The sequence below is a fragment of the Chroicocephalus ridibundus genome, chromosome 9 (genome assembly GCF_963924245.1).
Source record: "Chroicocephalus ridibundus chromosome 9, bChrRid1.1, whole genome shotgun sequence".
Classification (NCBI taxonomy): domain Eukaryota; kingdom Metazoa; phylum Chordata; class Aves; order Charadriiformes; family Laridae; genus Chroicocephalus; species Chroicocephalus ridibundus.
Genome location: NC_086292.1, coordinates 49,893,920 through 49,914,129, shown reverse-complemented (window position 1 = coordinate 49,914,129; position 20,210 = coordinate 49,893,920). Strand labels below are relative to the sequence as shown.

The 20,210-nt window shown below is 52.6% G+C and overlaps 2 protein-coding genes across 6 annotated transcripts in view; one reads left to right on the top strand and one right to left on the bottom strand.

Moving 5' to 3' along the window:
• Nucleotides 1–86: 86 nt before the first annotated feature.
• On the top strand, nt 87–12,831 carry WDR76 (WD repeat domain 76). Of its 4 annotated transcripts, none has more exons than XM_063346837.1 (13): nt 87–201; nt 857–1,186; nt 2,025–2,117; nt 3,732–3,787; nt 4,633–4,759; nt 5,536–5,637; nt 5,733–5,776; nt 5,868–6,021; nt 7,802–7,954; nt 9,358–9,572; nt 10,024–10,176; nt 11,767–11,820; nt 12,576–12,831. In XM_063346837.1, exons 1-13 carry the CDS (start codon nt 133–135, stop codon nt 12,829–12,831), a joined length of 1,806 nt encoding a protein of 601 aa, XP_063202907.1. In that variant the 5' UTR covers nt 87–132. The 4 variants fall into 4 exon arrangements, with proteins under 4 accessions (XP_063202907.1, XP_063202906.1, XP_063202908.1 ...); XM_063346836.1 differs by having other exon boundaries at nt 4,630–4,759; XM_063346838.1 differs by lacking the exon at nt 87–201 and adding an exon at nt 350–431 and having other exon boundaries at nt 4,630–4,759.
• A 1,289-nt stretch (nt 12,832–14,120) lies between these two features.
• FRMD5 (FERM domain containing 5) overlaps nt 14,121–20,210 on the bottom strand; it is a 102,135-nt gene continuing 96,045 nt past the window's right edge. The window contains exons 14-15 of one of the 2 annotated variants that reach the window (XM_063346536.1): nt 16,905–17,257; nt 14,121–16,725 (exon numbers count right to left, since the gene is read on the bottom strand). In XM_063346536.1, coding sequence (XP_063202606.1) covers nt 16,678–16,725; nt 16,905–17,257 — 401 coding nt within the window. In that variant the 3' untranslated portion in view covers nt 14,121–16,677. Of the gene's footprint in view, nt 17,258–20,210 lie in introns of both variants that reach the window. The other variant, XM_063346537.1, reaches the window with a different exon arrangement.

Genomic DNA, 20,210 nt, shown 5'->3' with positions numbered 1-20,210 from the left:
GAGGCGAACACGGCCTCCCGGGGGCCGGACCGCGCGGCCGCCCTGGCGGGAAGGCGCCGTGGGCGGGAGCCCGCCCGGGCCGCCCCTCGCCGGAGCGGGAAGCGGCCGCTCCGCCCCCACGCCCGGGCCGTCATGGCGCTCTCGCAGACCGCTACATCGGAGCCTGAGGAGGCTTCGCCGAGCACCTGGCAGCGGATGCAGGTCGGGGGCCGCCGTGAGAGCTGCCAGCCCGGGGCAGCGGGGAGAGCGGAGGGATGGCGGCAGGAAGGGGCCGGGGTTGTGAGGAGCGGGGCGGCGGGGGGAGCGGGGGCTGTGAGGAGGGGGGCGGGTCCACGAGGAGAGAGTCCGCGGGAGCCGGGCTGGGAGGAGGGGGGTCCGCAGGAGGCCGTGAGGAGATGGGAGGACGAGGGAGCCGAGTCCGTGAGGAGAAGGTCCGGGGGAGCCGGGGCTGGGAGGAGAGGGGACCGGGGCTGCGGGGAGAGGGACCTGGGGGGGACGGGTGTATGAGGAGAAGATCTGTGGGAGCCGGGGCTGGGAGGAGGGGGATCCGGGGGGGAGCGGGGGCTGTGAGGAAGGAGCCTGGGGGAGCCGGGGCTGGGAGGAGGGGGAGCCGGGGGGGGCCGGGTGTATGAGGAGAAGGTCTGGGGGAGCCGGGGCTGGGAGGAGGGGGACCCGGGGGGGCCCGGGTGTATGAGGAGGAGGTCTGGGGGACCGGGGCTGCAAGGAGAGGGGTCCCGGGGATCCCGGGGCTGTGAGGAGCGGGGCGGGAAGGCGGGTGTCAGGCGGGGCGCGGCGGGCGCGGGAAGGGCCCTGGCAGCGGCTCCCCGCCGAGCTCCTTCCCGCTCTCCCCCCGCAGGAGTCCACCCCGCCGGGCACGGCCGCGCTGCGGCTCAGCCCGGGGAAGGGCGAGCGCCGGGCCGTGGCGACGCGGCAGCTGCGGGTGCTGCTCACGCCGCTCGCCGTGGCGGGCCGGCGGCTGCCCCAGAAGCGGTTGCTGAGCGCCTACGGCGGCGCGGAGGGCACGGCCCCGGCCGGCAAGAGGCTCTGCCCGGAGCCCAGCCCGCGGAAACCGGCCCCCGCCTCGCCCCCCGCCACCCCGCCCGCGGGCAGCCCGGCGGGCAACGGCTGGGACGGCGCGTGGGATGCGGAGAGCGACGGGAGCGATGCGGGGACGGACGCGCCTCCGGTGAGTGCCCGGCCCGAGCCGCTGCCCCAGCGCAGCCCCAGCGTCGGGAGCTGTTGGCTCCTTGGCCGCAAACAGGCGGAGGTTTTGTTTATCCAAACCACAGGATGGTGGTTTTGGGGTTCTCGAGACACACGTGTATTATGTTTGTAGAAGTAAAGTTTGCACGTATCTTTCCTCTCTAAATCATCTTTCTTCCTGTTTCTTTTTAACCACTCTGACTGGCAGTATAAAACTTCATTTTACCCTTTCAGAATGTCTAAGGGATGAAAAAAAAATGTTCTCGCTATCGGTCTGAGTATATAAAACCCGGTAGCAAAAGCACAAGCATGTTCTTGTGCTGTCAAACCACCTTCCCGACGTTTTTACGGATGGATACTGTCATAAGATAGGAAAGTTTTGTCAATGTTCCTTTATATTTAAATCATTATTTTAACTTGTGAAGTCCACCTTCTCCTCTGTGAAGGATAAAAATGATCTAAGACCGTATTGTGTTTATGTGCAGTATTTAAGTTGTTTATTGATTCACTTCAGTGTTGTTTTCTTTCTACCAAGATTTTGATGATCTGACCCTTTTTGTAGAATTAATGCTAAGGAGTAAGTTTTGTAATGCAAAACATTGTATGGACGAGTTTTGGTATTGACATAGGGTCACACCAGTTTGTATGGCTTTTTTTTTTTTTTTAGCAAGTCTGTTGAACCACTTTAAAATGATTTAGACAATCGTTTTAGAGACTCACTTCCCAGAAGCCTGGGATGTCTCTTGCATGCCATGGAACTGTACATGGCAAGTACGGTTACATGGCATGTACAAAAGAGTAATTGGCTTTTCTTTTTGTAGGATGGACACTCGCAATTATCAGCTTATGAAAGGAAAAGACTGAAGAACATTACAGAAAATGCTAAATTCTTTGCTGCTTTAGAGCTGCATAAGGTTTGTATAGATTCTAAGTAGCTTCAAAATGTGCTTTCTCCAAGTGTGATGATAATTGTACTGTCATCCCTCTTGTTGTGAAGCCCTTCCCTAACAGTAGCAGGTGCATGAGGAAGGCCCTGAAAATGTTCTGAGACATCAGGACTGCCCTGACTGGGTAAAAAATTGGGAGTTTGTTCTGCTGGTTAACTTTTTCCAAAGGCAGGGGGGCATTGGTTAAACTGATAAAAAGTGAAGAAAGCAAAACCGCGCTGACACAGTATTCTGAACCAGTGGCACCCAGCTGTGTGGACCCACCCAGGCCAGATGAGGTGGCCCTGGGGTAAAATGCTCTCATGAAGGTGCTTGTTTGAGTGTGGTACACGCACCGTCCTGCTCGCTTGTGTAATGTGTGCTCCTTCCTGTGCACCCGCATTCCCCATCGAGGGCATTGAGCTCTCGTGTTTTAGATGCAGCGCACCCAGGTTATCTAACGGCAAGGCACCAGGTGGCAGGTCTGGGGCTGGTGGAGGGTTCAGCTCCCTGCCCGGTGCAGGTCTGGGGCTGGTGGAGGGTTCAGCTCACCGCCCGGTGCTGGAGAGGCTCCTGGGAAGAGCCCGCAGGGTGTGTGCTGCTGGAGTCCTTCCCCATGTCCTGTCTAGTCTGGGCCATAGGGTGGACGCAAGTGCATTATAGTTCTTCTCATGTTGGAGAAGTTGTCTAGAAAGTTAAGGTAGTGGGATTTGAAATGCTGTCACGTGAGTAGATCCAAATCTTTGCTCTTCTTTCTGCACTCTTTTATTCTCTTCTTTTTTTTTTTTTTTTTTTCCTGTTTTCCAATTCATAATCTATCCCTTTTCTGGCAGCAGTGAGTGAATTACCTCCTTCAATGGCTGTGTGGTCACTGTACCAAGTCACAAGACGTGGGTGGGCCTGTCTGGTAGGCAATAAGACTTCTTACCACCGAGACTGAAACCTGAGTGAAAATAACTCCTTTTCTTCCAGTTACTCTCAGAGAGGTCGGTATAGACTAGGCAGTCTGACTGGAATTGCAGCACTGCCCACAGAGTAGTGGAGACTGGCAAAAGGAGCTCAGGCCATCTCTGTTACCGTTAGCCCTGGCCATTGTGGGCTCCAAGCCCAAGAACAGGTACCTCTTTTGCTGCCAGGGCTGGTGCTGCGTGGGCTGGAATGGTAGTGGAGCAGCAAGCGGTCTTAGCGGTGAGCTGGACGTGTGTAAGCTTTTCTGGAGTCCCAATGAACTCAGTGCCTGTCTTCAAAATGTAATGGAGAAGAGGCTGTGAATGGGGGCCTCTGCAGTGACAGGTTCTGCTTTAAATGTCCTTCTGCGCCTGGTGCGTCGCGTTTGGAATATTTGATTTGTTCCATAAAAAGAACGGCTGCAGAACATCCAGACTGTGCTGTGCTGCGTCCCGTTCACAGCAGTCAGGGAAGTCTTGCTGGTACATGGAAGCAAAGCGGACACAACACAGCTCAATGCTTAAAAATCCCTTTTTATTATTGTGATAAATAATTGCAATATAGTTTATTGCAGCCTTTAGATAATTGTATTTACACAGGTTGATCTTTTATGCTTGTTATATATACTTTTAATCTTGTTTTTTTCTCTTTAAGTCAGCTGCAAGACTTCACCAAATTGCAACTAAAAGCCAATCTCATGCCACCAAAAGGTAAAACAACTTTATATGAGACTTGTGTCACTGTTCCTTCATCGTGTGTTTGCTGTTTTAGCACTTCCATCTGCTGATACTGCGAAGCGGGAGAGCTAGTGAGGAGTCGCCCTATAAAGCTAAATGGGAATAACTGGTTATCTTAAGCTGTGTGAATTCAGGAACGGGTAGCTCCTCTAGGCAGCGCCTCTCCTCTGCCATTCTTTGGAACGAAAATGACAGTAGTAATATCTTTGCCGTCAAATTACCGAATATGTTCTTTTTGTGATATTTGTATTAAGGTATTTCAAGACCATTTCTTCTTTCTGATGGTATTTTTGCACGATGGCTAAAGAGAGAAATGTTAAATGATGAAAACAAATGATGGGAAAAGGCATGGGAAAGAAAGGGGAGAGAGCTAGGTGCAAGGGATAGAGTAACCAATTAGCGTAGAAGAGAAGACATTTGGCAGTGCCAGGCAAAGCAGGAAAACGAGCTTAAGTGCAAAACAAAGAATAAGATATATGATGAAAGAAAGCAGAGAAAGATGACTAGATCAATGAATGGAAGGATGAATTATAAATAAGGAGGGCTGGGAAGAAAAGTGACAGTGGCAGGATGTATTACAAGCAAAACTAAAACGCAGTACATATACATGCGTTGCGAAGTGCTTTTCTTGCTGATCGTTGCTGTCGCTGAAGGCAAAAGTAATCCCAGCCCTCCTAAAGTGAATCCGAGTGAATTAGGCTGGAAGTCTGGGCCCAGGTGTTAGAGCTGTACGTCTGAACCTACACTGTAGTCTCCTACTTAAATGCAGAGGGCTTGTGTTACTTTCCTGTGTCTGTAATTTTGAAATGTTTTAGTAGTTCTAGGGCTAAGCCTAAAAAGGCAGAAGATGAAACAGTGCGGCGAAGATCTATGCGCTTGCAAAGAGTAGAGCCATCGGGAGCTCCAATGCCGGAGATGCCTGCCCAGCCAGAAGCAGAGGAATATGTAAGATGGGGAGGGGTTAGAGATGTGTGCGCGTGTATACACAGCTTTATGAAAATACTGCTGGTGAAGCTGACTGATAACACTCGTCATTGCTGAGCTTATCGTAAAAACCTTTAGACATGTGGGAAGGTGCATTATACAGTGGCAATAATAAAAGGTCTGTTCTTTCACCCTCGAGCAGCCTGACTAGCAGGCTTCCCATGTCCTCGCTGAATGTTAGTCAATATTCTGTGACTGGGCTTGATGAAATCGTGCAGTTTTGGATGATCAGAAGGGTCCTGAGGTAAAATGTTACGCATTTTTCAACAGCCCATAGATTTGAGCAGATTTAAATTCAAAGTTTTATTACTCTGTTTTAATGTTACTTCACTGTAACTTTTGATCTAGTTTATTTTCCTTTGCAATATTTACTACCTCTTTGAAGTAGTTATATAGCAGTAAGTAAAAATTCTATTGCTCGGAGAGATGGGAATTTAAATCTTCCATGGTGCCGTAGAATAAAGCTAAATCTCTGTAATATAGTTCTTGAAGATCAACCTCGGTGGGGTGTCAGAAAGGAGAGGAAAAAACATGAGGTAGCTGTTTGTCTTTGCTGCTGTGTTTACTAAAGTTCTATTTATCTTTTTAATAAGATTTGATACAAACTTTGTTGTTATGTTTATTTCTTGTATTATCATAGGTGTGTTCTCAGAATATCTGCTGTGTGGAAAGTAACGATTCACCTTGTTTGTAGTTTTAGTTGATTTGAGTTATGGAAATTGCTAATGTCATTCCAGCCTCAGGTTCCAGCCGGACCTTTGCCAATGATTCCAGAAGATCAGATGGAGAATGGTAAATTGACAGAAGAATTATTGACTACATGGATGAGGATAAGTGAGGTATTACTAGTTACAATTAGTTATTTTTGGATAAAGTCATTTAGCTTGAGTTCTACGTAATCTAATTCGACTAAATATTTCCTTTCTGTCTGTAGATGAAAGCTAACGATACCGAAGAGCAGACGTGTGACATGAAAAGGTAATCTGAAGGCAGCAGCTAAAAACTGGGTATTGTCTTGTTCTCCTTCTTTCTTCTCTTGAATAGCTAACGTTTTAACGATGCTGTCTAGATACCAAGGCAGCCTGAACAGCATGGGCCTCAGTGAAGATAACGTTAAAAAGGTGGTGAAATACCGAGTGTGTTCTATGGCAATCCATCCTTCCGAAAGCATCATCTTTGTGGCAGCTGGAGACAAGTCCGGGCAGATCGGTCTCTGGAACGCGGTGAGCTGTTCGTGTGCTCTGCACCCGGCAGAGCTGTTTGCTGCAGGATGGGTGCAGATGGGGCGCAGCCTGGGGCGTTAGTTTGTCAGCCTCGCGGTGGTATTTTACACTTTCCCCATTCTTACGGATAACACTGGGGTGTCTCTTAAATTGAAGCTCACCAGAATTGCTTGAAAGGTCAGTCCAGCTGTCAGTCCAGCTTTAATGGGAGGAAAGGTTGCTCTGGTAATTTTGGGGGGCAGAGCAGAAGAAAACGGATCACTATCTGAAACAATTTTATCAGTGAGGGTTAAAATTCTATTTTGCTGTTGAGAGATTGAGATTCTAATTCCAGTACCCTTGTAGCAATACCACAACTGAGTTTTGGAGAGTGAGACGAAATGGGTGCTCAAGTACTTGTGTTCTGAGTTTGTAGAGGTTTTGAGTAGCTGCAGTGAGTCACTGTTTTTGCCCAGGCAGCAGAGATGAAATTGCCATGCCAATATATGCTGGCACGTATTTACTTACGTTGTCTGGAAAACAGCTTAGCATTTGGTGCTTTGAAAACTTTTGAGGGCTCTGCAGATCGTCTCACCATCATTTCTGAATTGCCTTAATTACTCCTGCAGCGAGAATCTTTATTCATGCCCTTGACTTACACCTTTGTAACCTTCTTCCGCTTTGATCCCACGTCACCCAAGCCAGCTGCTTGAAGTTCACACCATGCAGGCTTTCTTCTCGTTTTTCGCAATGCCGTTAACCTCTTGAGTTTCTCTCGATCAATTTCTGCTTTGACAGCTTCAGGAAACTGATCAACTAAATTCAGCTCTGAGACTCTTATTCAATTATGAAGAAGTTTAAACTGCTCCGTACGATTCAGCTCCGACTGTGCAGCTGCATTACTGCCTGTCGAAGCGTGTGAGCTGGTGACGGGGAGGCTGAGGGCTCCGAGTGCTGCAGGCTCTCCTCGTGGCAGAGGAAGCCCAGAATTGCTAAATCTACTCTTTTCCCTTTTTTTTTATTCTCGTGAAGTGGGTTGGAATTGACCAAGTCTGGGAGCAGAGTAATCTTTGTGGAATGAACTGGTACTTGTTCCAAATGACCTATTCACTTTCTTTTAAATTATCAGCTTGAATGATGCCAGAATTAGAAGAGAAGTTATAGGAGATTATGCTTTACTTTCAGTTTGTGTCACTATAGCTTGAGTTCCAAGTAACCTGATCTGTACGTATTTTGATGTAAAAGGCATAAACATACATTTGGTCCCCAGCAAGGTGTTGTTCAGCTGTGGTAACTGAGAAACCAGTTCTGTCAGTAAAAAAGAGCCAGATATTGATGTGCAGATACAGTAGTGATGGCTGCAGTCACAGAAGTGCGCTTAAATTACAGCAGGAAATGGCAGCTCTTCCTAATTAGGAAACACTTCTGAAACTGAGAGTAAATTCTTAGTGCTCTTTTGAGCTACGTTACTTGTATGGCGGTGAAAATGGTAGTGGGAGGGAGGCCGTGGCCTGGCGGCGCTGTGTCCGTGTGAGGGCAGTTCTCTCTTCCATGCAGAGCTGAGACTCCCTTTGTTGCAGTAAGACGTCAGCCTGGGCCACCTGGGCCCCCGGGCGGGCTTGCTGCCTGTTACCTGTGCCGATGTCTCCACACATCAACACCCTACTGCCTCCTCCATACAGTTGTCCAGAGTGGACTGAGAGCATTTGGAAAACAGAGGCTATTTTGAAAGTTGCAGTAATTAACAGAAATAACTACGGTGATTAGCACCTGTGTCCATTGAATCTCAATTGTTTTCCAGAGCTGTAAGTCCGAAGAAGGAGCGCGTGTCTTCATTCCGCACAGCTACTCGGTCACCTGCATGCATTTTTCTCCGTGCAATCCTGCTCACTTGCTGTCCCTAAGCATGGAGTCTCTGCGCTGTGGTGATGTTACCAGAGCTGTCTTCGATGAGGTGGGTGCTCCCGCGGTCGTGCTGCAGACGCCTTGGAAATCTCTTGGCGTGTCCTGCTGTGAGGCTTTAGTCTCCTTGTACCCAAGTCGTTGTGTGCTGATTGTTTTGTTAACAAGAGAGTTCAAGATTCCGTTTCCACAAGGACAGATGAAGTAACCTTTAATTAACATCATAAAAATGTGGAGATGCTTCTACTCAATTAAACATATTAACAACTTGGGCACTCCCAATTTCCTTCCTGGAGAGGCAGTTGCAGTTGTTGAATTTAATTTCATCTTTGTGCTTAAGCAATACGTGTGTCTTTACAAAAGCAGTACCTTTTAATGGTGACAAACAAGAGTGATTTAAAGAACTAAATCTTAACAAAAAACCCCCCACCCAAATAAACGTTGTGAAACAACATAAAGCATGAGTTGACTTTGCTTTTCTCAGTCTTGAAGTGAGCAAAATGCTGTGACTGCCTTCCTGGTGAGACAGACAGCTGAACGGAGGAGCTTCGTGACGCTTGCTTGCTTTGCTTATATTTTGACAGATACGTCTGCATTGATCAGGTCTCTAATGTTGGAAAGTATAACGAGCCACAACAGTATAAAGAGCTTTTTTTCCCCAACCCTTACAAGCAGCGTAATTTTGGTGGGGTTGCAGGCAGGCCAGATGCGTGGGAAGTATCTGCAATGGGTCAGTCAGGAGGCCGGAAGGTCTTTCTTTGGGACAAAGGCTTGCAGGAATGTGTCTTTAGAGGTCGGGGGAAGAGAAAGGCCGTTCTTCTGCTCCGTTTACCTTATGCCAGCTTACACGGCCTGGTGATAACCTCTGGGAGCGCTCCTGCCATTGGGAAGAATACAGCTGCTGAGGAGGAGAGCCTGCGCACCTCCGGGGAGCTGGAGCAGGGAAGCTTTCCTGCAGCATTGTCCTTGTGGCTAATTGCTGCTGTGAGGGGAAACGTCCGTGGGATAAGATGGCCTGACATCCTGACCGATCTCCCAAATTACAGGAAGCCAAATTCGCATTTCTGCACCCGATCAAAGGTTTCCGTAGGGTTGGAGAAAGGGGTGCAATCATTAATCCTCACGTGCTCAAGGATAACAGTCGTTTGATTACTGGAACGCAGAGGTGATAGCGTCTCCGAAGAGTTCTGACAGCATTCAGAGTCTGTTGTTGCCAGTTTGTTTTGGATGGTTACGTATCTGCTCTCTGGAAAGCGTACCAGTCTTACAGAAAGGTTACCTACCTGGATAGCTGAGGCTGGAGCTATCAAACTAGGTAGTTCTCGTTAATTATTTTTAGTATATTAAAAAGGAAAAGCGTGAAATCTACAGCCCATAGAGTGTTGTGGGTATTGTGATTAACTCTGTGTATTTTGTTGAATAGTTTCAGTTACATTTGACCTTTTCTATGCTCAGGTATGCAGAAGTGAAGAAAACTTGTCTTCCTTTGACTTTTTGGAAGAGAATGGCTCCACTGCAGTAGTAGGATACTGGGACGGTGGCGTTGCTGTTGTGGACAGACGGACCCCAGGGACATCTTCAGAGCTTTCTGCAGACATTGGCTTCAAAAGAACGAGGACAGTCCACGTTCACCCAGTGAATAAACAGTATTTCATTGCTGCTGGCTCAGCGTACGTAGCTCAAAACGAACTGCGGTTATTCGGTGTTTTCAGTGTTCTCTCTGCGTCCATGTCTGAAGTCAGCCATAAATGGTGCGGCTGCTGCAGGAGCAGCTGCTGCTGGGGCAGTTTGTCAGCTTATAGTCAAAGCTTTCGTAATCTTTTTAGAAAACAAGTGTTTTGTTCTCAGTAGGATTTAAAATGCGATATACTTTTGCCTTTCGCTTTTGGTAACGGGTACAAAATGGTCTTACGACAGACCACACTGTGGAGGGGCTTTAATGAGCTGTTGCTTTGGGCTGGAGCCACTGGCCGTTTGAGTGAATATGCGCCGCCGAAGTCAACTTCTGAACGCAACTTGCATAAAACCTGCGGTGTCTCGAGCATTTTTTGGTAAATGAAACATAAGAGTATTAGTTATTTAACTGTCACCTTGTGAAGTGTTCTCTGTGGTGTGTTCCAGGGACGTTTGTATTTATGATGTTCGATACCTGAAGTCCAACGGGAACAAGCCTGTGAGCTCTCTTAAAGGACACACAAAAAGTGTTGCTTCTGCCTATTTCTCGCCTGTCACTGGGAACAGAGTCGTGACGGTGTGTGCTGATGACAAGCTGAGGTAAGGTGGTGTGGGAAGGGATAATCTTTATGGAAAATACCAACTGGTGGGTTTTATTATTATTTCTTACCTGCATTGCCTATCATTGAGAGCTTCCTGCCTTTATCACCTTTTTTAAAAGTGACAAAGATTTACTTCCATTGGCATTTCTAATGTTGCGTGATTTTTTTTTTGTGGTGGCTTTTTCCTAATTCTCGTTTTCCTCAAGAATATTTATCAGTGAGCAGTAAAATATACAGGTGCTCTTAGCCTTTAAAACAAATGAACAAAAAAAAACCAAACCACAAACAAAAAACCCCAAACCAACCAAACAAAACGCAGCTGAAAACCTGGCTCATGAATACAAAATACTTAGAAACTGAGTTTATTTTTAGCTCCTGGTACATTAAAAGTATGACAATCGCAGCTCTTTTGTAACTGGCTGCTGTTTGTTAGTTTTGACAGCCGTGAGTTGTGCTGCGTTCGAGATCTAGTTTGTCTTTCTACCTTGTAGTTTTATGCCCATAATTTAGGTAGTCTATCCCTGTAAACACCTGATCGCATCTGCATATTCACGGGGTACGTGTTTCAGAGTCCTCAACCGTGTCAAAGAACAGCAGGTACAAAAGGGGGGGCCCAGTGAAGGCCAGGCTGAGAATCGGGCCTCTGCTCCGCAGATTGTGCGTGTTTGTAAAAGATGGGTAACTGCATACATCCTGGGAGGAACCCGAATTGGCGCAGGTGTAACGGCATTCTGTGTTTTGTCCGGAAACTTGATTTTCGTTCTTCCCCCTCCACATACCCAGGAAAGAGTTCTTTTGTGTGCGCTGCTGTAATGCCACTTTTCCTGTGATTTAGTTACTGTAGGTAATTGAAGATTTGTTCTCCAGGTAGGCTTTGTTGTGAACGTTGTAAATCCTTGGTGCTAACAGAGCAAACGTCAGAGTAAAAACTGGATATGAGTAAACCAGAATATTTCTGCTCGACAGAATGGAGAAACAGATACAGGATCATTTATTCGCTGCCTCCTCCAAAGAAAAAAAAAAAAAAGCAGCTTTTAACCCAGCAGCTTTTGAACTTTCTGCTGTAGGGTTTTTGAGATCCTAAAAGTTCATTGGGGGTGAAGGAGAGCCCAGCACGGGAGAGCCGCTGATGGTTTCCCTGTCAGCACCTGTGCCTGTGTGAGGGGGTCCTGGCCCTGGAAGCTGTTAGTGGTGGGATTTCACCCCTGGCGCATCCCGTCTCTTGCTGGCGTGTGTCTCCTCTGGCGTTCTTCCCCCCGCAGCCGCTTTGTGCCGTGACTGAAGGGACAGGGCACTGGGGCCGGGAGCCTCTGCCTTGTCCCAGCAAGCCGGTCGTCGTCTCTTCTTAGAAAGCTTTCAGAAAGGGTGACCTTCGATTCTAGTGAAGAGCAAATCCAACTCAAAAGGCAAATTTAATAATTGCCACTTGGGATGTTGGTGCCTGGGAGCTGGGTGTCTGTGCTCTTTCTAACTGTGTTCCAGGCTGGTGTGGTCTGGCCTGTGCTCATCTCTGCGAGCTGCTTTAGGAGGAAAGGGCTGCCTTTTTTAACACGCGTGCGTTTTACTAACACGCCGTTCTGTGTTCTAGGGTCTATGACACCACCTCTTTGCCACCGACCATCCCAGTTCTCAGTACCATCAGGTGAGCTGAACACACCGGGGCGAGGACAGCCCTGGCTATGGCTGTTCTGCTCCAGGTACACTTGTGTGTGCGCACTGGGTGCGCGGAGGCCACGCGGTGCCGTGGTCCCAAACAGCCCCCGGGTCACCGGCACCTGTGGGAGCGAGCGCAGCCCTAGCGCCCTCCGAGCCCGAGAACTCGCCCTCGTCCTCGCGGGTGCCTTTTGTTCAGCCAGCACGACCGGGGTGTAGCCTGCCGTGCGTCTGCAGGGAAGCTTTCCTGTCGCCTCGACAGTAAAGCGCGTGGTTGTGGGCAGAGTCTCCACACTTGTAAAACACATTTGTGCTCCAGAAGGGCGACCACTGTCGGGGCTGGTTTGCTGAGGAGCTGGAACTAGATCAGTGACTGGCTTGAAAATTCTTAGTTTGCAGTTTATTGAAAGGCTTTATGCAGGTTTGTCCTATTTTTACTGACGTATGCAACCTTGAAGCCTGACTACTTTGACGAATAATCACTTACATCAAAGTACCCTCTGCTTTATCTTCTTGCTCCGTTACATTTTTTGTCCCATCCCAGCCACGTGCTGGGTGGAGCGGAGCAGCATCCACCCATCCAGTATGTGAATGCTGATGGTTTAGGAGGCGAGGAAAATGGGTTTAAGCAATCTGACGTAAATGATGATACTTAGGAATGCTGGATTCAAGAAGAGAAATGTTTATCTCTCCTTTTGTGTTTTTTTTCTTTTTTTTTTCTTCTCCCCGTTTGTTTCTCTGAAGACATAACTGTAACACAGGACGCTGGTTAACGAGGTTCAGAGCAATATGGGACCCTAAGCAGGAAGACTGCTTCGTGGTGGGCAGCATGGCGCGTCCCAGGCAAATACAAGTCTTCCAAGACACGGGAAAGCTGTTGCACTCCTTTTATAACATTGACTGCCTTAGTTCCGTGTGTTCCATCAACGTCGTTCATCCCACTAAGAACATCTTAGTGGGTGCCAACTCCAGTGGCCGCCTTCATGTGTTCAAAGAATAAAAAAAGTGGCTCAGATTTCTTTTCTTTTTTTTTTTTTTTTTTTACCTTTTCCTATTAAATTTGTTTAATCTTTGTTAAGCTGTTTCTAAGCTAACTGTATTTTCTCAGGACAAAAGTGTATTTTAAAAGCTTTAAAATAAATCTTCTAAACTACCTTTGGCATTCACTTCTTTGATTTAAAAAAAAAATGAATTAATCCTGCTACGACAGGCAGTTTGTACCGAAATAGAAATTTTTCCCCGATACTGAAGTCATTTTTCAAAAAAAGGAAAAGGGCTGGGTCAGTAGGATACTTGCTACAGGTACGAGGTGCTGCTTAATGATTGTCGGTAGCGAATGTGGAGCGGGCCTTCAGTATCCCTGTCTTCGGCAAAACGTGGCCCTGAAGCTGTCTCGTGTCTAATTAAAGCCTTCCTGGAGGCAGAAGGGGGTCTTGCTGTGGGCCGATGCCACTGCGCACAGTTTCCAGGGAAGCTCCGTGGTTCCGAGGGGAGCGTGGCGTTTTTGCGGTGCAGGCGCTGCAGGGGGGGTGGTGGTCCTGCGCACCCCTCGGCGCGGGGCTGTGTTGGACCCGACCGAAACCGCTCACGTTAAAAATTGTGTCCTGGGTCAGTGACAGCAGACACGCTGCTAAACCTGACAGTGGCGAGAGGCTGGTGCTTTGATGAGCCTGTGCGCGGTGCCACGGTGCTGGTGGGGGGGGTCCTGGGGGGACCCGCCACCACACGGGCATGGTGCGACCGAGCCGCTGCCCCACTGCAGATGGGGGGGGGGGGGGGGGTTGCATTTGCCCTGGGGCGGCAGGTTGGCCGAGTACATCCACGTCCACCCGTGGTGTTTCCGACACCTGACGGCGGGATGGGTGTCCCACTATGGCAGGACCCCCCCTCTGCCCCCAACAGGAACCCCCTTCAGTCCCGAGCCGGGGCTGGGGGCCGCTCCCTGGCCGCTGCTGGCGGTTTTGGCTCAGCTGAGCAACGAGAGGGGATTGTATCGGTGGGGAACAGCTGAGCGGAGCCGGGCTCAGGGGCAGACGGGGGTGTCTGTGTCTGGTTCACCCGGTGCTGGGCCGTGTCCGTGCCCCCCCCGCAGCGATGCATGTCCGTAAGGCACCGCGCAGCCCCGGGTCGCTCCCCGCCGCGCTCGGGACGGGAGGTGACGCGGAGCTGGGGTGAGCCGGCTGCTAAAGGGCCAAATTCCTGCCGGGTTTTGAGCCGAGTTTTTAAACGCCGGTGACAAACCGGTACTGACACCATAAATACTGAACAAATCCCACACCAACGCTGGTGTTCATGATATTTAAATATTTATTTAAATTTAAAAATACTTTTCATGGCACCAATGATTTTATGCTAACTAAGATATTGAATATGTAGAAAAGGTACATTTTTGAAGGAAAAAAATGTAACTTACAGTATTTGGCACATGAAAGGTTAATTTCTAGATTCTTTTTTTATGAAAACTAAGAAATTCACATTTTCAGGTATTTTACCATCTACTGCTTAAAGATGCAGTATGCTATTACGAGATTATTTTTTTTTTTTTTTTTTCTGATATAAGAATCTATGGAAACAACATTTTAATATAAAGACAGGTAAAACTAACAGGTGGTGAAACACAAGACGTAATATGGAACGTACAGGAAAAAACAGACAACGAAAAATCACCAGTTCTCGTGGTTTTGCAGTAAAACGCTGGGTGAAAACTGCCGAGGTAAACTAGGGCTGGCATTAATGGCTAGTCTAGAGTAAGCCGCTGTGGAGGGTTTCCAAGGGCAGGACCGAGAGGCTGCGCTGGGGCTGGAAGGAGGACGGCTCGTGCCGGGGCGCGGGGCCGGGCACCGCGCTGGCGAGGGCTGTGCTGTCGGGACATCACCGGTACATCAGCAGTGGGGGGGGGAACACGCTGCATCTTTAACCCGGGGCGAGAAACATCAGGTTTGGGACTACCACGCACTGCATAGAAACACCATGAACTACGGACTGAGGTAGGAACACTACACTAAAAGTTAATTTTGCTATGTTGCATAAAACAGGATATTGTGTAAAAAAAAATTAAAATAAATCCATCCTCTGCCTCCTGGCAGCGCCCGTAGCGTCTCCTGCCTGCCCAAGAGCTGGGGGGGCTCCACGCCAAACCCTCCTCGGCCCTTCTGCTGGGAGCGGGGGCCACGGATGCATCCTCAGTGGTGAGACACAGCGGCTCGGGCCTTCATCCCCCCCGCCCCAACCCCGACCAACAGTGGTTAACGAGCTCTCTCTTTATTGCAGGGACAAATGAGCCAAGTCTGGCCAACTTGTCGTGGGGTTGGATCGCCCACCGTCACCGTGGGGCTCCTTCGCCGGGCGCCGGCTGAGCGGCTCTGGAGCGGGCAGGAGCCGGCCTCGGCGTGGGGTGATGGATGGGGGATGCTCAGAGACAAGAACACGGAAATCAGGCTTTTTAAAACTGCAGTTATGGCCCCAGCTTGCGTAAAATCTCTCCCTGAGATGAAATAAAACTTGCTCACCTGTTTTCACCTTTTTTTTGTTAAGTTTGTCCAACTTCTCAACCAAAACTTAACAGAACTGGCTTTTATTGCTCCCTGTGTACATAGACTTCTGCTTCCCAGGTCACTGAAGGTCCTGGTGGTTATGTCACAAGTGTGATGAGTTGGTTTTTTATTGATTTTTGCTTAAGAACAGACAGGTCTAATGGTCGTCCACTGGCTTGTTCAGTGTCACCTCCACTCTTGTAGTTCTGTCCTTTTTATCGTCAGAAAAGTCACAAAATTATAGCTCCTTTCTCTATTCCAAAACTAGCAACGGGTTAATCTGGTGTCAGGCTTCCGGGCTACAAAAGCGTTTACTCCTAAACCATTTGCTCAACATGAACCGCTCGGTACAGCGCACCTCTGTCACCCCATCCGGAACGTAAAAAAAGACTTGATTAGATTCGATAACAAAATAGCATTTCGTTGTTAAAATAGACCTTGAAACAGTCTCTTTTTTTTGTTGTTCTTTTTTTTTGTTTGTTTTGGTGTTGTGGTTTTTTTTTTGTTTTTTTTTTTTTTTTTTTTTTTTTTTTTTTTGTACAAAACAGGTACGACTTTCGGAGGCTAAAGGTCTTCCTAATAAATCCGACACCGTCCCTACTGGCGACGCGCCCGGGCTTGGCCAGGGGTGCCGGGCGAGCTCTCCCTGCCCTGGGGAGCACCGGCGCTTCAAGGCTCAGCAGCCGTGAGGAGAGGCCGTGTGCGCCGCGCGGGGCGAGGGCTGCCCGTCGCTGGGCGATGCTGTGCCGCGGGGGCCGGTCGCGCGCCTGGGACCGGGCGACGCTGGGCGTCCCCTGACAGCATCACGCCGCGCATCGCCACGTAGGAGGCTCCGGGTAGCAGGGAGGGGATTCTGCAAAGCAGTACTTGGGAGGTGGCGGTGGTGGCGTGCGCCGTGCCGGATTTAATAACGTACCAGCACACGAGTGTTTAACTCAATACTCAGTAGCACCATTGCTAAAGCTCCTGCGTAACGCAGCATCGCGAGCCTCCCGGCTGATGCTCGCACGATGATGGGTGGCAAGAGTGAAATAAATTCCTCTCTTTGCTCGGTGCTTCCGCAGTCGTACGCGCGTCTGTGAGTCGGGGCGGTAGGGTGTTGTGCGGGCTCCAGGGGTGGGAGCAGCAGCGCGGCTGGGCGCGGGGAGGAGGAGGCCCCGGGGGCTGCGCCCACCCCCCCTCTTCCTCCCGGAAAGCCGCCTCCGGGGCCGCGCCGCGGGTCGGGAAGGGAGGATTAGTGAGTGTGCCGAAGGACGGCGGCGGGTCTCTCCCCAGGCCCCCGGCTAGTTACGGGCGACTCCTGCCTTCAGGTGTCAATGAGCAGGCTTACCACGGCGCGGACTTTGCAGGCAAACCATCGCCTGAGGGGACAAAAGTATTGGTAATGGAACTGCTCGAACTCGGGGGTCTGGCGGATATCACGGAAAAAGGCAGTGTCAAGGTCGGACTCGGTAAGGACGATCAGGAGGAGGAGCAAAACAAAGAGGAGTCCAACTGTCACAAGGAGCAAACGGAGGACACTTAAAACAAACTTATTCACCTGTTCGGCCTGCGCCGCCCCCAGGCCGCCGGCGCCCGGGCACAGGGCCCGCAGCTCGCCGCCCGCCTCCTCCGCCTCGGCCGCCGCCGGCGTGCCGGCCTCCGACTCCTTCTCCTCCTCGATGCTGCACGGGGCCCCGTTCGCCTGCCGCGAGAGCAGCATCAGCTCCAGGCTGTGCTCGGCCACCGGCGTGGGCAGCACGCTGTCCGCCGGGCTGTAGTTCTCGTCGGCGATGACGGCCACCCGCTCGCTGCTCTCGGCGCGGCCGCTCCGGCCGGGGGCCGCGAAGGCGTCGCCGTGGGAGGCCGAGCGCACCGGGGTGGAGTGGGCGCTGTCACGCAGAGACTCCAGGCCTGGGGACAGCAGGGGAGAGAGGGGGGACACTCGGTGGTGTGGAGGGGGGGGGTGTCCCTCCCATTGCAGGAAACCCCCCCTCGCCCAGCGCTGCCCTCGGCCCGGTGTTCCCCGCGGGGACAGGGCACGGCAGCCACCAGCTGCCTTTTGTTGATTTTGGACGCGTGGGCCGGCAGCCATAGCCTGGTGCCCGGCCGGAGCCCACAGCTCGTGACTGCAGTCAGTGACGCTCAAACACCCGCCTGACCCGTCACCGCCAGCCGCTGGCTGTCACTCTGGACCGCAGGCGGGCTGCAGGCAGGGGCCCGGGCTTGTCCCCAATCGATCACAAACGCGTCCGCTGGGAGGTGACAGCCCCCCGGCAGCTGCCCGCGGTGCTTGAGGCCCCTCTGCCGTCGCGGTGCCAAGCCCTGTGCGGGAGCCACCATGGGCCGGCTGCCCACGCCGCTGCGCTGTGGGCAGGGATGAGCCGGGAAGCGCGGCCATGGCAGCGGTGGGGGGTGCAGGGATGGGATGGGGGGCAGGAAGGCACCCTGAGGGGTCTGCACTGGGGCAGACGGCGGGTCCCCGCCAGCCCTGAGCTGGGGACCAGGGACGAGCTCGCCCTGCGGCACCACTGGAGATGGCTGAGCCTCTGCAGCCCACGGGGCAATCCTTAGGTGGTTATCCTTAGGGATGTACCTCCTGGCCCGCACAGACCTCCCACCGCACCCCTGCACCCCAAAGAGGCGCAGTGGGGTCCCGACCGAGCCGCAGCCCAGGTGGGCAGCATGGCCGACCCCGCCGTGGGAGCCTGGGACAGGCCTCACCCGCCCGCCCTGCGCAGGGAACGGAGAGACGCCACCGGGCTGGGGCGTGTGGAGAGCGAGGGCTGCGCCTGCCCGGCCCAGCAGAGCGGGACGCTCAGGGACTGCGAGTCAGACTGCGGCACTAACAAACAGCTCCGATTTCTACTGATTCACCACCACAAAAAAACCGTTTTACACCCACTGAGGCGCCCAGAGCAACAAAATCCGCACGAGGAGCCGTGTGCCAGCCCGCCCCGCTGGGCTGGAGTTACAGCCAGGCTCTGCCACGGCTGAGCACGTCCGGCAGGGCCGGGGGAGCTCCCCTCCCCACCGACTGCCCCCCCAGGTGCCAAATTCCAAGAAACCCCACAAATGTGGGACTTGTTCCTTGCAGTTTTCACAGCAAAAGGGGCAGGCAATGGCGGGGGGCTGGGGGGAGGAGGTGGTTCTGCCATTGCAGCCTCCAGTGTGCCAGGGAGGGTGTCTGGAGGTGGTGGTGGCCGGGACCAGCAGGTCCCCAGTGCCACCCGGCTGCCAGGGGGACGGGGCTGGGCACTTCCCCAGGTGGGGAGGGCACCAAAGCACCATGGCACGGTGGCACTGGCTGCCCTGGCCCCACGCATTGCGAAGAGCCCGGGGCCTGTCCTGCCTGCGTTCCCCTGGACTTTGTAACCTCTTCCTTGTAAATACTCCCCGGATTCCTCCGGATCAGCTGGGCTTAACGCGAGTGCCGCTGCGGGCACCGAGCGCCAGGGGCAGCTCAGGCGATAAGCGCCGCAGAGGAATAAACGTGTTCTCACCCCGACAGCTATGTCTGCTGCCGGGGCACAAGACTCACGTGAATGTCCCCGATGGGGCAGGCACCCTCCAGGGCGGGCAGCAGCCCCGCTCCCCGGGGAGGGCAGCTGATGGGGGTCCCCCTGCTCATCACTGCCATGAGAGCAGTGCCGGTGCCCCCCCCAGACCCAAACCTCCCTGCCACCTGCTTGCTCCATGGGACTGCCATAAAAAGCTAGAGAATCTGGGGAAAGCTGGGTCCAGCCCCAAAACAAGAGCTGCTTCGTGGTAATAACAACCCCGGGTCCGGCCAGCAGCGGAGCCCCCAGCCCGCTCCCCATGGCACGCGTCCATCCCACATTCCCGCATCCCCCCAGGAGCACACTCCTGCCGAAGAAGAGCCCAGACCCCGCACAGCCCCTTGGCGCAGCGTTACCTGGCACGAGGGTGTCCGCGGGGCCATGCGGAGCATCGTGGCCGAGGCCGGGGAGAGCCGGGAGGAGCGGCAAAGCCCCCAGAGCCCGGGCCAGCAGCCGCGGCCCAAGGGCCAGCACCCGGACCCTCACCTCCCGGCAGCAGTGGTTGATGAGCCGCAGGTGGACGCTGACTTTGGTTTTAATCTTTATCAGGCACTTCACCATGGCAGCACGGGCAGCGGCTGGCCTGGCCCGTGGCACGGGGTGCCCGCGGGGACTGCGGTGGGGAGCGGGGACGGCTGCTCGCCCGCCGGCGCGGCTGACGCAAGCAGGGCTGGTGCCGCTGGCCCCCGGGTCAGGGCTATTTTGGGCTCCCACATTTCCACAGGACTCAGCTGAAGTGAGAGCGAAGAAAAGCAGCTGCCGGCAGGGCAAGAGCTGCCGGGACAGGGGTGGTGCCGGGAGCCTGCGCCAGCTCCAGTAATTTATTGTGGGAGGCTATTTAATGCTCTCGCCGCTTCTCAAGAGCACGCGTGGGAGGCGGGGGAGAGGGTGCTCACATTGACCAGGGCCCCAGAGGTGACCCTGTCTGCGGGGCTGCCGCAGCTGCCAGGCAGGCTCCCCACCCGAAAATCAGCACAGACGACAGCCCTGGGCTCCCTCGAGGGAAAGAAATCCCTGTCCTGCTCCGAGAGACCCGTCCCTTTGGGCAGGCGGGGTTCCCAGACCCACACCCCGGGCAGCAGGACCCGCCTGGCTGTGCAGGGCAGGGGCTGGTGCCGCAGCCCGCTGGGAGCAGGGCACCACCGCAGCGTGCGCCCACCCCCTCGCTCCCGGCCGTCCCCGGTCCCTCATCCACCTCCCAGTTTCCCAAACTTCTGTTCATCGCCACATGGCCCCCGCACATGCCAGCAGCACCCACCACGCACACCGCTCTCCGTCACCCCAGCGTCACCAGGGGGCAGACACTG